This window comes from Anser brachyrhynchus, assembly GCF_964034855.1.
Source record: "Anser brachyrhynchus genome assembly, chromosome: 25".
Classification (NCBI taxonomy): Eukaryota; Metazoa; Chordata; class Aves; order Anseriformes; family Anatidae; genus Anser; species Anser brachyrhynchus.
Genome location: NC_137718.1, coordinates 6,508,315 through 6,522,318, shown reverse-complemented (window position 1 = coordinate 6,522,318; position 14,004 = coordinate 6,508,315). Strand labels below are relative to the sequence as shown.

At 48.0% G+C, this 14,004-nt stretch overlaps 1 protein-coding gene across 9 annotated transcripts in view; it reads right to left on the bottom strand.

Annotated features, from left to right (window-relative positions):
• ARHGAP32 (Rho GTPase activating protein 32) overlaps nt 1-14,004 on the bottom strand; it is a 262,127-nt gene that overhangs the window by 83,614 nt on the left and 164,509 nt on the right. For all 9 annotated transcript variants that reach the window (XM_080567501.1, XM_080567509.1, XM_080567507.1 and 6 more), the window contains one exon: nt 1,490-1,627. In XM_080567501.1, coding sequence (XP_080423627.1) covers nt 1,490-1,627 — 138 coding nt within the window. The remainder of the gene's footprint in view (nt 1-1,489; nt 1,628-14,004) is intronic.

Genomic DNA, 14,004 nt, shown 5'->3' with positions numbered 1-14,004 from the left:
AAATGTGGTCAATTCAAAATAAAAATACAGCACGAGACACACACAGCTGCAGAATTCCATTCCACAGAGCAGTAGAGCTGTTCAACATCTTTGCGTCTTCTGTGCTTACGGACACAATGCAGATCTTCAGCCTCGTGATATAAGGTACATATTAAATGTATTTGATCAGCTGAACAAACGAAGATTTAAGAGACAGGAGTGCTTAAAATATAATTTCAAAAAATGAATGCAGGAATTTATTATCCTGAATATTGCTTCTTCTGTTGAATTTAAGAGACTAATAACCTCAAATCCTCTTCAGAAATAACCTGCATGAAATCAAAGCAACTAATAAATCACATTCTCTGACGAGCAATGGAAAAGCATTATCAGTCTCCCATATCCAATGGCGAAAGCCCTGTAGACTTCAGTGGGGTACTGATTTCAGCCATTGTGTGTAGCTCGAAAGCAATCAATCCTCACCCGGTTGGCACTGAGAGCACGGACTCTGATTTATACATCCTGGATAGATTCTGCTTTGAATGCTTGGAATGGCTTCAATTTTCTGATCTCCCTTTTCAGCTACACATCTTGTGGGCAGGCAACATTAGCCTTCCAACACAGCGTGTCAGGATTTTTTCGTACTTGTGCTTGATGGCAGGGGGCAAACACACAAGCAAAGGTCCCCGAGAGCAGTGACCTGTGTAACGCAGCAATGGGCGCTGTCTGTGGCTGTGATGCACGCTCTTCCCACAGACAGACTGAGGCCTAACAGAGGCTGTTTTGTCATGCTCTGCTGGCTCAAATAACCTTCTGTGGCCACACATTGCATTGTCTCCCCGTCCTCGTCTTTCTAAATGATGCAGTCAAGATGCACCTGCTACTTCCCAGAAAATTATTTTGGGCATGAACAAATCCCCGAGTTATCAACAGCAAAGACTCATCGTTTTCCGAGCGAAGGTGGTAAGACAAGAAATGAAAAATACCTCTTACTCACGTAGGAAAAAGCACTCTCTAAGATTTTTAAATACAATTTAAATATTACACTAATGTCAATGCTCATAAAAGCCAACTTCAGTAATTTTCAGTTTATAAATACAATCTAGCATTCCAAGTGGTATTACTCTTGCAGTGCTGTAGTCCCAGAACAGCACGATTTCCCAGGAACGTTAAATTGATAATGTTAAGTCAGCAAATATCTGCATCACCGAAAAAATTTCCAAAGGCATACCAAAATTCTTATCTAAGGTACTAACGGTGCAGCCTCCTTCCTGATTCTCTTCACAATCACCCCACATTTAGAGGCACAGTAATTCGTACGAACTCGCAGGCCATTTCCCTTTAAACCACGGAAATCAACGTGTAGGAAACACACACTGGTTATATTACTTCTAATTAATCTCCAAATCTAACTCGGGCCACATTAAAACCACCGTGTCCATACTCGAAAATATCTGCCATCCCCTTGCTGGGGACCGAGCTTTGAATGCCTGCAGAGCTGGTAACTTACTTCTGGACTGTCCTTCAGGGCATCGGAGCGGGGTAGCTCTGAGAGCTGGGAGAAACGCCGGTCGTAAATACACAGGTGAAGATGTTTATCGAGAACTCTGAAGTCTTCGTAACTCCGCTTCACGATCCAGCTCCTTCCCTGTGCGAACAGAGGACAGCAGCACAGCGTTACACACCCACCCGTGCTGGTTAGATGAGGAAAAGGACAACTCTTCTGCAAGTAACCGACAGATCGGGCAATCCCATTCTGCAAAACATTTGGAAGTGATGAAAACGCCTTAACAATATTTTTGTGTTTTAACGTGCAGACAGCCACTCACGCTCAACCCTGCTGCTAGTGCTCCTGTTTTAATCCCACACCAGCGGGGCTGGATGTGGCCCAGCAGTTATGGGACCCATCCAAAGCTTTTAACTTGCACCTGTCTGACAAGGACTTTGTAGCACTTTCGTAAACAAGGTGTCTTTGCACAAATGTAAATCACAAAATGATTGTATAAATAGCCTGAAATTACATTCTACATAGATAGAAGAACACGCAAACAAGGATCTGAAGGCAGCACTGGAGCTTGCAATATTTCTGCCAGATGCCCCAGGCAAATCTTCTGTTGAATTAAAAAAAAAAAATCTATAATGAATAACAACACTAGCTGAAGATTTACTCCTAAGTGCAGATCATTTCCCCAGTTAAAAACACGGACAAGATACATATATATTCCTTGGGGGGACAAGGAAGAGACCATGGCAGCACAGCATAATTTACTTTGTGAAGCTTTTAATACTTAATGACTACTTCTAAATGCTTCAACGGCCTATTATGATCAATAAAAAAGTCTTGTAATAATGCAGCAGTTTACAGGTCAAAGCACTTCACGCACAGTCATTAATCCTCTCAACACTCCCATGCAGCCCCGGAGAAGACACGTTTCTGTTGTACAGCTGTGGACGCTGAACCAGTGACCACAGACCTCCACAAAGCCTCCCCACCCTCTGTTTGAAGGGCAAAGCACTTCTTCAATCTTTCTTTCCCCAAAACAACACCACGGCCGTATTTAAAAAGAAAATATCTCCGCCGGATTTACACCCAGGGCTTCGCACTCCACATGCAGCTGCCTCCCTAGGGAAAGGGGGAGGGAAACAGCGGAGCGTGCAACAGATGTCAGCCCCGCTGCGGCGCGCCGGGTGCTCCCGGAGCACGGCAATGCCGGCAGTGCGAGGGCTCAGAAGATGCCAAGTGAAGGAATCAGGTCTCTCCAAGTTACGCAGCCACGGATTAAAATTGAGGGAGTGATGCCTGGCAGCCAGTCCAGAAAGCAGGGGGACGCACGGTGTACGGCGCGGTTCTGGTTGTCGGCGGGGAACACGGCTGCACGGCGTGTTCCCGGACCTGCTGCCGTGGCTGTGCGAGCCCGACGGAGACGCGGACACGGGGCCTCTTCGCCTGGGTGACCAAAAAGCACGGCCAGCTTCCCCACCACGACCTGCTACACCCTGAAATCACTTACATAGCTGGAAGCATTACTTTTCTACTAATATCCAAAGCTTGTAACACAATTGTAAATGTAAATCCTATAATCCAGCGTACTAGCTATTTTCTGCCAAATTAATGTGACGGCTCCAAGTTGTGTACTGTACCAAGCAACTCTGCTTTCATACAAAAAGTGGTCTGGGTTTCAGAAGCCTACAGAGGTATCTACACATGACATAAACGCCGTGCCATTTCTGTAACTTTTGTCATTTGGATTTTGGTCTACAGGAGAAAAACAAAAGCAGGACTGCAGGTCCAAGAATCTCCCCAAAGATGACAGCTTCTCCAATTTTCTCTGTTTTTTGCTCTACAGCGGCTCTTGCTCTCTTGGTAAGCTGCCAGTATGGCCTTCAGCTGAGCCAGGTTTAGTCACCAGTGTCGGAAATAACAGACTGAGAAATCGCCACAATCCCTTATTTGCTTCTGCCTGCTGCACTTCAGAGGACATTTCAACACAATCTCGCACGCTGCCCATGCAAAGAACAAACCTATCTGCCAAATGATCGTAGTCCTGCCTTTGACAACACTTCTCCCCCGCTATTTTAACATTAAATGTTGCACTGTAGGTGTGCAGTCTTTCTGTCATAAACGAAGGCAGCGAGAGTTAAATTTCCTGGGGTCAGCCAGCTCCTGCTCCTGCAGCAGGGTGCGCAGGGAGGGAGCAGACCGAGCAGACCACGCCGGCACCGTTCCCCCCGCGGAGCCGCGTCCTGCGCAGCGCAGAGCCGAGCTGCCGGCAGCTAGCAGGGGCCAAGCACCGAGCAGGGGCAGCTTACCTGGCCGTGCTGGAGGTCCTGGCCCCGCCGTCCCTCCCGGAGGTCCCTCGCGAGGCCAGCGCTGCCTCAACCCAGCCCAAGGCTGGTGCAGAAGGGGCAGCCCCGGCCCACGGCAGCTTTACCTTGGCACTGCAGCAGCTCCGCAGCTGCTAAGCAACCAGCCGAGCTCGACTGCGAAGCGGCAGCCTCCAGCCCGGGGTGCTGCAGGAGATGCAGGCCGAAGCGGCAGCCTCCAGCCCGGGGTGCTGCAGGAGATGCAGGCCGAAGCGGCAGCCTCCAGCCCGGGGGTGCTGCACCAGACGCAGGCCACGGCCGTCGCAGTCCCTGGGCGAGGGAGCCCCGCGCCCCGGGCTCTCTGCAAACGGGGTGCGAGGTCCTGCGAGGAACGGGGCTGCCCCTTCTCCAACCATATACGGGTAGCAGAGCGTACGGTGTGTTAGCAGAGGACATGGTTTCAGGAGCCAAAATACAAATTTCTACCCAGCAGAAAGTTATTCCACCATCCTAAATGTATTTCCCAATAGCCCTACAATTTAAAGCCTGCCATAAATAAATAAAAAGCTCTAGACCGTTCCCACAGTTCTGTGAAGCAAAGTTTTTGCAGATTAGGAGCCCGAGCAATTAAATTTTTAAGCAAAACTACGACAGCCACATTTCCAAGGTGTAGAGGAAGGAATCGGTGCAGGCACTGGGAAGGAACAGGACACCCCAACCTGCCAGCGCAAAGCCCAGGCGAGAGAAGCCCGGCGCCTCTCAGCGAGGCTTCCCGAGCTGCGTAGCCAAAGCAGCAGAAACACGGACCCCATGTAATACCAAAACCACTACAATGTTCCAGTATATCAATACAAAAACTGTACATCTTGCTCCCACTTCCTGAAAACTCTCAAGTGTCAGAAGGGTTTTTTTTTGATTTAGAGTTAATAAAATAGCAGAAACAAGAAAGTAACTGCTAAGTCAGTCTCGTGTTGTCAGCATCGTGTTTGCAGCAGTGTTTTATAGCAAAGCTAAACATTACGGATGCCCCAGGCACAGAATATCCATAAAGCAAAAATGCCTTCTTCGTACTGTTAATGATTTCCACAAAGAGTTACCCAAATCAATTTTTGATTGACATCTAATTTCCAACAGCCAGCTTCAATGATTATTTTTCTTTGCTTTAATTTTTGATGGTCCAGATGTAGACAAGCACATTAAATCCCATTAATTTCCACTGGACATAAAAATAGGAGTAAAGTTAAGCACACAATGAAGTGAATTCCTGGATTCAGGCCTTCAGTTACAGACCTGGGCAGGACAAATTTCACAAAGACGAAAAATCAAGTCCTGAATGAAGATTTCAATAATGCCAAAAAAAGAGAGTATCAGTATGTTTAAAAGGACAAATTGACCACTGATTTCAAAACCAAACCCAAAACCTCTTGAACAAAATCAAAGCATTTTTTGGAATTTCATTTTACAGAAATGTTTACAACAAAAAACATCATGACAATTATGGATTTTCCCAGAAAACTGAAAGTTTAGGCTCTTTCCCTCTCTTATTACAGTCTGATCTTCCCTTCTGTCTTACTCTTGCACGCTGTGCAGGATTAAATGCATCGTGAAAGACCGGTGAGACTTCAGAATATTACACAGAGCTTCACATTTTTTCCCATTATCAAAGCAAGAAGAAGTGCCCTGCTAAAAAAATTATTAGAGTTTATTGAACTGATGATTTAATTTCCACTGAGCCAGAGATTGGAACCTCCCATTAGTGAAACGATTACACCGAGATCACAGATCATAAAAAGCTACGCTGCCTGCACATCAGATGAGACAGGTTCAGAGGGACAAGGATTCAGAGCCACAGCTCCTCGAGCAGTATTTTTAGCTCTTCTGCTCAAACGGCCTAAGGAGGACGACATACAGCCATAGCCAAGAGAAGCTTACACATTCCCTTAAACACAGCTCGTTTGGTGATGCTTCAAGAGAGCAGGGTATCGCTCCCCGCTCCCCTTCTCCCAAAGCCCAGCACACGGCATGTGGGTTGCAGCTGAGTGATGGTTAGTTTCCTAACAGAGAGACGTTCCTTACTGCAGTGCTGTTTGCTTATTGCTGGATTGGGAAAAGCAAACTGAAGAGGAAGGCATTTTAAAACATCCTCTGTATTTTCCTTCCCATAGCTGAAAACAAGCAAGTTTGCTTCATCATCTCTTCAACCATTCAACTGACCACTACAGAAACCTTACTCATTTCCAAGAGGGGGTCCCATAAGCTCCAGACCACTTCCATGCAGCAATATTCTTCTGCAGACTTCATTCTTTTCACTCGGGATCTGGCAAGAAGCAATTTCCCCCTGGTAGCGTACTGAATGGCTTGCTCAGAGGCACCCAGCTAACACAGGAGAAGTGATTAGGTTCGTCTCTTGTCAATATTTGTGATATGGTTCATTTAGCAAACAGACATGCTCAAGTTTTATAATAAAGATTTACACATCTCCTCTCTCCACTATGTAAGAAAAAGGCTGTTTCCAGCTGAACCTATCTAAATCTGCCCAGATAGGGCTCCCTTTTGTCCATCAATGCGTCTTAAAGCCCGAGTGCTACTGACCTCTGGCACGCACAACTTTCCTGTCCCACGCTCTGAGCATGTTTTCTCTGTTGCACCTCTGATTTATTTACTTTAAGACAGGGATAGACCTTTCTTTTCTGGTTCAAATGCTTAGTTCCTGAGAGAAATCGCATGGACGCTCTCAGGAACCTTACCAGTCCACACGGAGATCGAGACCAGAAAATGAGATGAAAGTGTATGGCAAAAGTCACTTCAGTTTGACCCTGCAGTAAGAAAACACCGCGTATTAAACAGCTGGAAACATGCCAGCATCCACCCGCGGGGTTCAGCTCTGCCATGTGGGTGACTTTTACAACTGTCTGGGTCTCGGGTTCTGTATGTTATTCCAGCCTGACCCTTAAGCCCCCTTTTTTATTTTTTAAATACAAGTCACACTGGAAAACGGCTTAGAAATTTAGTCAAAACAGAAAACAAGACTGATAAAATCCACCACTTGGAGTTTACACAGGAAGTGTTTTTAGCTGGTGCTGTAGGTGGCTTTATCTAAGCTTAAGTCTGTTTACCAAAATGTCTTGGATGATTTCACACCTTCTAGTGTTACAACTTCAGAGAAATTATAGAACTTTAAAACTTAAAGCAGGCTTGCACTACGGCAGCAGAAAGCTACTTGACTTCTGAATGAAAGTACTCACTCAGCCGCTTAAGCCTTTTGGCTTGCACACTTCCAGGTCTCACCTTGAGGCCATGGATGGATGCTCGCTCTTGCTTCTGGGGGGACCCGGGCTTTTCAGGTAGCACGGACAGTTTGCAGCATGACAGCCATTCTGCCGTCAGGCAGCTGCACATACTTATGTTTAGAAGAAAATAAAATGAGGAGAGAAGGGAGCTTTAAATAAGGTGAGGATGATGGCAAGAGGAAAACCTCTGGGCTCCACCTGGAGTCATGGACACAAGAGACCGAAGCTATCACAAGATGCAGGGAGGGACTGTCAGACTGCAAGCAGAAAGCCTGGTATATTTATGTCGTGAATCCTGAAAAAAACTTATTCCACAAAATAAATTAATCTCTTTCAGCACTAATTATCAGTTTACTATCAATTAATTGCAATCAGGAGGAAAAAAGACATTTTGGTGGAAATCACTGCGGCTGAATGCTGCCCTTCCTTGTGCTCCCTGATTCCAATTACAGATAGGAACACTACGACCACAGGGGAACACGAGGCTGCCCAAGAGCTGGTCTCAGTGACGGCAGTATTATTCCTGCTTGCTCTGACCGATTTTGGAAACTTACCATGATCAGATCTGTGCATGTTTCTGGGTGCAGACGGAGTGAGCCCTGACCTTCCAGCGGTTTCTCTATCACTCAGGAAGAAGCTCTGCCCGAAGCATCCAGACAGCCCGCAAGCATCTGGCTCAGGCTCTGGTGGCAGCTGCTTTTGTACAGGTACAGGGGAATAAAGGCACGCTAAGAAGACCTAACACAAACACGCCGTGTGTACAGGATTTGAAATCTTAACAACCATTATCCTCTATAGCAAGCCTATTTCTAAATGGCAGCCCGGCAGAGACCTAATGAACTTGAAACAGGATTTACAGCTCTCAACATCTGAATGAAATTCCCTGCTCCCCTGACATGTTATAATTCAAACAATTCAGTATCAATCATCTCTTTAGTTAAATTACACCGCAGGAGCAAAGGGTCACAGAGGGACACAGGGGTGAAGGGGAGGGCGGCCACGGCGCGGGGGACGGCGCTTCTGCCCTCCAGAAAATTAAAGCACTAACCCAACACGAGCTTACAGCCACAAAGGAAATACTTCAAAGCTGCTAACAAGACCAACTGCTAAGTAACAGGAACTGAACTTCTGCCATCTTACAGATAGCAAGGCAAGGAGGCAAGGAATGAATGCATCTGTATTTACAGACGGTTACAGGGACAGGAGCGTACTGCCAGCACGGACTTCTCCCTGTCCCAGACGTGTTATTAGCTACTGGGCACTTAACCACAGAGAAGAAACAACTTTTCATCAAAGCAAGCAAGCACTGCACAAAGCAAAGCAAAACAAAACAAAACCTTTGAAAATGACTTGCCTGAGGTTAGTAAACCAAGCCGAACCAGCAGAAAACCTTTCAGAATGACTTGCCTGAGGTTAGCTGCAGCAACAGCGGCTCAGGCGGATACAGAGCTCGATTTTCTTACGTCTCGTTTCTTGGGCACATCACTGAAGCAAAGGGCAGATTTGTTTTTTAAGCGATCAAAAAACAGAAGCATGTTTCCGTTAAAACTAATTGCCAGAGAAAAGATTTTGTAGGTCCAAAACCAACAAACTTTTTTTTTGGGAAAAAAACACAAAGCAAAGCAAACAAGAAAAAACCAAGGCAAGGCAGCCCAGCCGCGGTTGCCATGCAACAGAACGCACATCCATCACGTCTCTTACAAAACAGCAGCAACTCTGAGGCAAGAAAGTAATTAAAACCATGCTGTATCTGACACGGCTTCCCTTAGCCACCACAGAAGGAGGCGCCCACTGCGAGCGGGCACGGCGGGAGCGGCAGCAGAGGCTCTCCGGGGGCACGTGGCGGCTCCTGCCCCCCGCTCCCCTGCGCTCCCCAGGATTTGGCAGAGGATGCGGAGGCAACCTCTCTGCCTACCCCTGCTGCTTTGGGTAGGGCTATAGGGATAGCACACATTTTTTAAGGAGAAAGGTAAGCAAATACGCCATGTGGGTGAACTGCACTTTTGGGAAGACAGTCTGTAAGCACATACAGTAAAAAAAAATTAATTAGGGATTAACAACAATGCTTTGTGGGCACAAGTGAGGTCAGAAGGTGCTCGTGTCTGCCTGGAGAGCTGAGGGTCAGCAGGAGAACGGACAGCCTGCTGCCTGGCACAGACCTGTCACGGACATTTTCTTCTCTCTGCCTAAGCCTGCTCCTCCCGGTCTCATTGCTGTGGTTTGTGCCTGAGCCCAGGGCCAGCTTCCAGCCGACCTCCCTGGGGGCCGCCCCGGAGGAGGGCAGTGGGCGAGCAGGGGGCTCCTGGCAGGGCACAGAAGGAGCGCTGAAATCCTACAATTAAAAGGGAAGCTCCCGAGGACAAAACCTGGCTATATCCTGTGCCCTGAACTGTACCCAGCACATTTGGAGGTAAAACAAACAAACCAAAGCAGTGCAGCAAGGCATCCAGCTGCCTCTGATAAAAACGGTGCAAAGAATCGGGGGCTGGAGTCACTGCACAGGCCAGAAAGCCTCACCAGCAAGCAGGTGGGTTAAAGATGCAGCCGACCAAAACTCGAGGAAAGCAGGTAGAAAGGAGAAACGTTATTTAGGAAGCACAAGAAAGAGAAGCAGCTTTGGAGAAGTTTTGTTAACAGAACTGGAGCTGAAGCCAAATTGGAAACAGAGCTGCTTTTTTGGCAGCTGCCTGTACCAGCCTCAAGAAGAAACACTGCAGAGTGGTGCCAAGACCTAGGAGACAAAATGTTTAAGACAGGCCATCTTTAATTCCCTAATATCTACGACGTGGTCTTTTAAAAAGGTAGACCGCAACGTTTAAAATAAACACGGGACTTTTAAAAACCACAGATCAGTTAAAAATGCATCATTAGACAAAAAGAAAGTGTGTTCCCTCTTCTTCGTCTGCCAAGGCCTGAGCTCTTGATTGCAAACTTGCTCCACGGTACCTAACAGTATCAGCTGGCAGCTGCGCTTAACGCCACAGCCCCCAGCAGCTTTTGAAGCCTGGAGGCTCGCAGCCCTGCCGAGGAAGTGGGGAACTCAGGAATCCGCAGCAGGCCTGCTATGAGCTGACTCTTAGCTGGTTCACGCTGCAAGCGTAAACCTTGCTCAGCGGTTGCCGAGCTAGGTCAATAAATTGCACAGCCCAGCGACAAAGAGCACCTGCCCGATGGTTTCTAACCAGCCTGGGGCGCAAGCCCACACTGTAGCTGGGAGAAAGCCCTACTGGATGCAAAGATTTAAGGACTGAGCTCGGTCACATTCCCTCTGAGAAGTCTGCCACTGACTCCTGGGCAGGTTTTCTCCAGAACGAAAATCCTCCTATTTTGTGGCACCGCACCTGGGGAGATCTAACGATCAGGGCAGGGGTCCTGCCTCAAAAGCCGGTTGGCTCGTGTGATGAAGCCGTTTCCCCTGATAAGCACATCTGCATAAAAGAGCAGGCAAGCATCTGGGTTATTTGATAGCACTGTACCCGGTGTAATCAGAAGATAAGCATTTATTAACTTAATGTTAATTTTATGTTCCATCAAACTAGAACAAAAGGGATGCAATTATGAAGGATTTACTTCATTCAAAGGAAAAACTTTTTTTTTTTTTTAAACAAATCTTATTGCACCTCTAGTTATTGAAGAAGGTGATATCGGGGTTTTATTACCAAACCAACTCAATTACAAATTTTCTCTACGCCATCAGGCTTCAGCTCATCAAGGTGCAGTCAGTGTGACTGGTAGGACATAGCTTTTGCAAACGTCCCAGGCTGAGAATTTTGCCCCTTTGTTCAGCGATGGCAAAGACCTGCTACAAACAATGAAAACGCTGCACCTCCTCCCCCGTATGTCCAAGGAAGCTGCTGCCTGGAAGGTTAGAGAGGCTCTTCCAAGGCACGTGAAGTCTATCGACGTGCAAGTCCTCCAGGTTTGAGGCACCGTAACCACGCTCACCTCACCTTTTTTCTGATGCTCGCTCGGCTGTTATTAGAGCTAAGAGCTCACATCTCTGTCCCCGCTCAGAAAGGCACAGCACGAAGCTCTCGGGGGTCCCAGCCCCGCTACGGCAGGCAGGCGGCAGCCCGGTGCCTCTGGCTGGGAGCTCCGGGAGCTCTGCAGACCTGCCGGGGCTGGCAGTGAGCAGGACCGGGGGACACCCCTTGCTTGCACCAACCTCGGGTTGTTCTGCTTCTACGCTCCCTTTGCCAGCTCATCTACTGCAGCCCAGCCACACTGCTAAGACATGCACGTCCTCAGTCTCTCTGGGGCTTTCTTTAAGGGATTATCACCAACAAAACAAAACAAAACACTGTGGAGGTGTCTTACCTGTCCTTTTTCAACGGCTCTCTCCCAGACAGGCTGATCAGATTTGGAAAGCTGCTAAATGCGTAATAATTTTATTGTCAAGGCTCAAAATTCAAGCTGTGACATCCAAAGGGATTTCCTTCATTCTCCTGTATACACTGTCTTCACAGTAACACGGCTTCAAGGCTAGCTACAAAACTTCCTTAAAGTACAGATATTGACATTTCCTTGAGAGAAAACCAGTTACAGTGTTAAAGGCTCTTGCTGACCTTACAGCCAGAAAACAACGAGGACCAAGCTGCCAAGTACAGCTTCTCCTCTTTATAACTCTGAAATACGTCTCGGTTGGCCCAGCTGCTAAGACAAACAGTCCTTCTTCATCTTCAAATGCAATGAGTCAAAGCACTCTGTAAAGTCAGAGAGAGCACAGGGGTGAACTGGCCGTGCTCAGCCCATTTCACTGCTCTGCTGGCTGATCAAAGGATGCTGCTGCACAGAGCTGCTTTGTTACCTGCCCCAAATGGCTGTCGACTCTCCCAACGACACAGGCACTGTCATATTGCTGTTACAAGTGCACGTGTTCAACCTCCACAAGCAATAAACATCAGCTAAGAAAACCAGGGGCATCCACCACAGTCCTCCTCTCAGTTTGGATCTGAACCAAACGCGGCTCTTGGAGAAGTTGTAAAACAAGTCAAATTGTAGACACGCTGCTCCTCGGCCACGCACTTCCACTTGCCTAGCTATGGGGCAGGAATCGAGGTCTCTGCAGAGCACTTCGAGCCAAGGGCTCTCTGCAATCTGCGGCCGGGCCCTGCCTCGTCCACAAAGCGCCCCGTGACAGCAGAGCCTGCCAAAAGGCAGCGCTGGCAGAAAGAAACCATAATCGCTACCCTGTCCTCTTAAATTTCAACACTGATTTTCACTCTTGCTCCAGAGCTAAACAGAATACAATTTAGACACAACAAGATGGATCTCTCTAATTCAGAGCTTTCTCTCTGCAGGCAAAACGCCCAACGGACACGCCGTTAACAAACCGCCACATCACCGGAAAAGCCTCTCCTGCTTCAGAAACCTTCATGGCAGCACATCCATGCGATTTGGCATTTCATTCCGAGAAATAACTCTCCCTCTTGCTCTGCTTCCCTTTCTAGACCAGGACTACACGGAGCACTCGCTCAGCTGGGTTTCCATCGCAGAGAAGCACCCGAGGCGCACGCGGGGCAGCTGCCGCCCTGCAGCACTCACCAGCTCCCTTCGCAGACAGCAGACGGCAGCTCAGTCCGATGCAAGTCTGAGGAACTGCCAGGCTGTTATCTTACGGTGACCGTTTTCAGATATCCTCTTTCCCCAGTAAAAACAACCATGGGATAAATTCACCAGACCTCTTCTCTGCTAGAGCTGGAAGCTGAAGCCATTCACAGAGCAGAGCAAGCCCCTGTCCTCGGCATACCGAAGGGACAGCTTGAAATGCATCTACACTTGCACCTGCTGAAGGGATTTGCCATAGCATAAGCAGTTCCATGATAATATTTATCTCTGCACTGTCACTCAAGAAATAAATCATTCAACCCAAAACCCATGCACAGCCAGAACCCTGTTATTGCATCTCAAGCACAGAGAGTCAAGAACAAGTAAGGCCCACACTGACCTCGCTTCCTTCAAAACACGTATTTAAACAGAGAAAAATCCGAGTGCCATAACGGAGAAATGAAATACCAACCCCCAGCTGTCCCTCACCCCGCTGTCAGTGGACAGACTCACACACAAGAGCACTGACTGCTCTGTGCCTGGGACAGGAGCGACCCCGCAGTGGGACGACGCGACCCCAGAGCCGCGGTGCTGCCGCAGGTCAGCGCTGTGCTGCTCCCGGATCCATCACACCCCGCCCAGCACTGCACATGGCAGCTGGCCTCCACGTGTCCGCTCCAGAGTCCCGAGGAGCACAAACGCACTGCAAATGACAAAAGCGAGCAAGCGGCGCGAGCCTCGGAAGCCGTCCTGCCAGCGCCCCTCGGTCCCCACGCAGCCGTCCTGCCGAGTGCCTCCGCACGCTCCAGACCAAAAGGCAGTGCCACACGGTGCAGGGAACTCCTCTTCGCCTCAGAACTGCTACCTCCACTGTCACACGTGGCCAAACCACTCTGGTAAATGAACTGTCACGGAGCTATATATAAATGCCGTGAGGAGCAGAGCGGGAACGGTGCAGTACGTGTTTTTAGCAAAGGAAGGGGGGCACAGCGTTAATCCTGGCTGATGGGAGTGCTGCCCTACCCAAATCAGTGTCGGGTGGCAAAACTCCAAAGAACAGTCAGTCAGGTCCTTGTCCTTAATGATTATTATCCTAATTATTGAATGAATTTATCTTTTAGTATTATCCTAACAGCTACACAGTAATAGATGTTAATTATGCAGTTTTAAAGGCTTCCAATGCAATTCAATACTTTCTCTCTTCCCTACAGATGCTACTTCACTTTCAAAAAGCCTGGAACAGACCCAAGTTTCTCAAAAACGCTACCTTGCCAGTGCTTCGGCATTGCCCAAGCTGTGAACATAGCCCAGCAGCTCTTTTCAGTCTGCTTGCCAGCTTCATACATTCCTTATTAACCCCAGCTACTATTGTCCTTCACTTTTA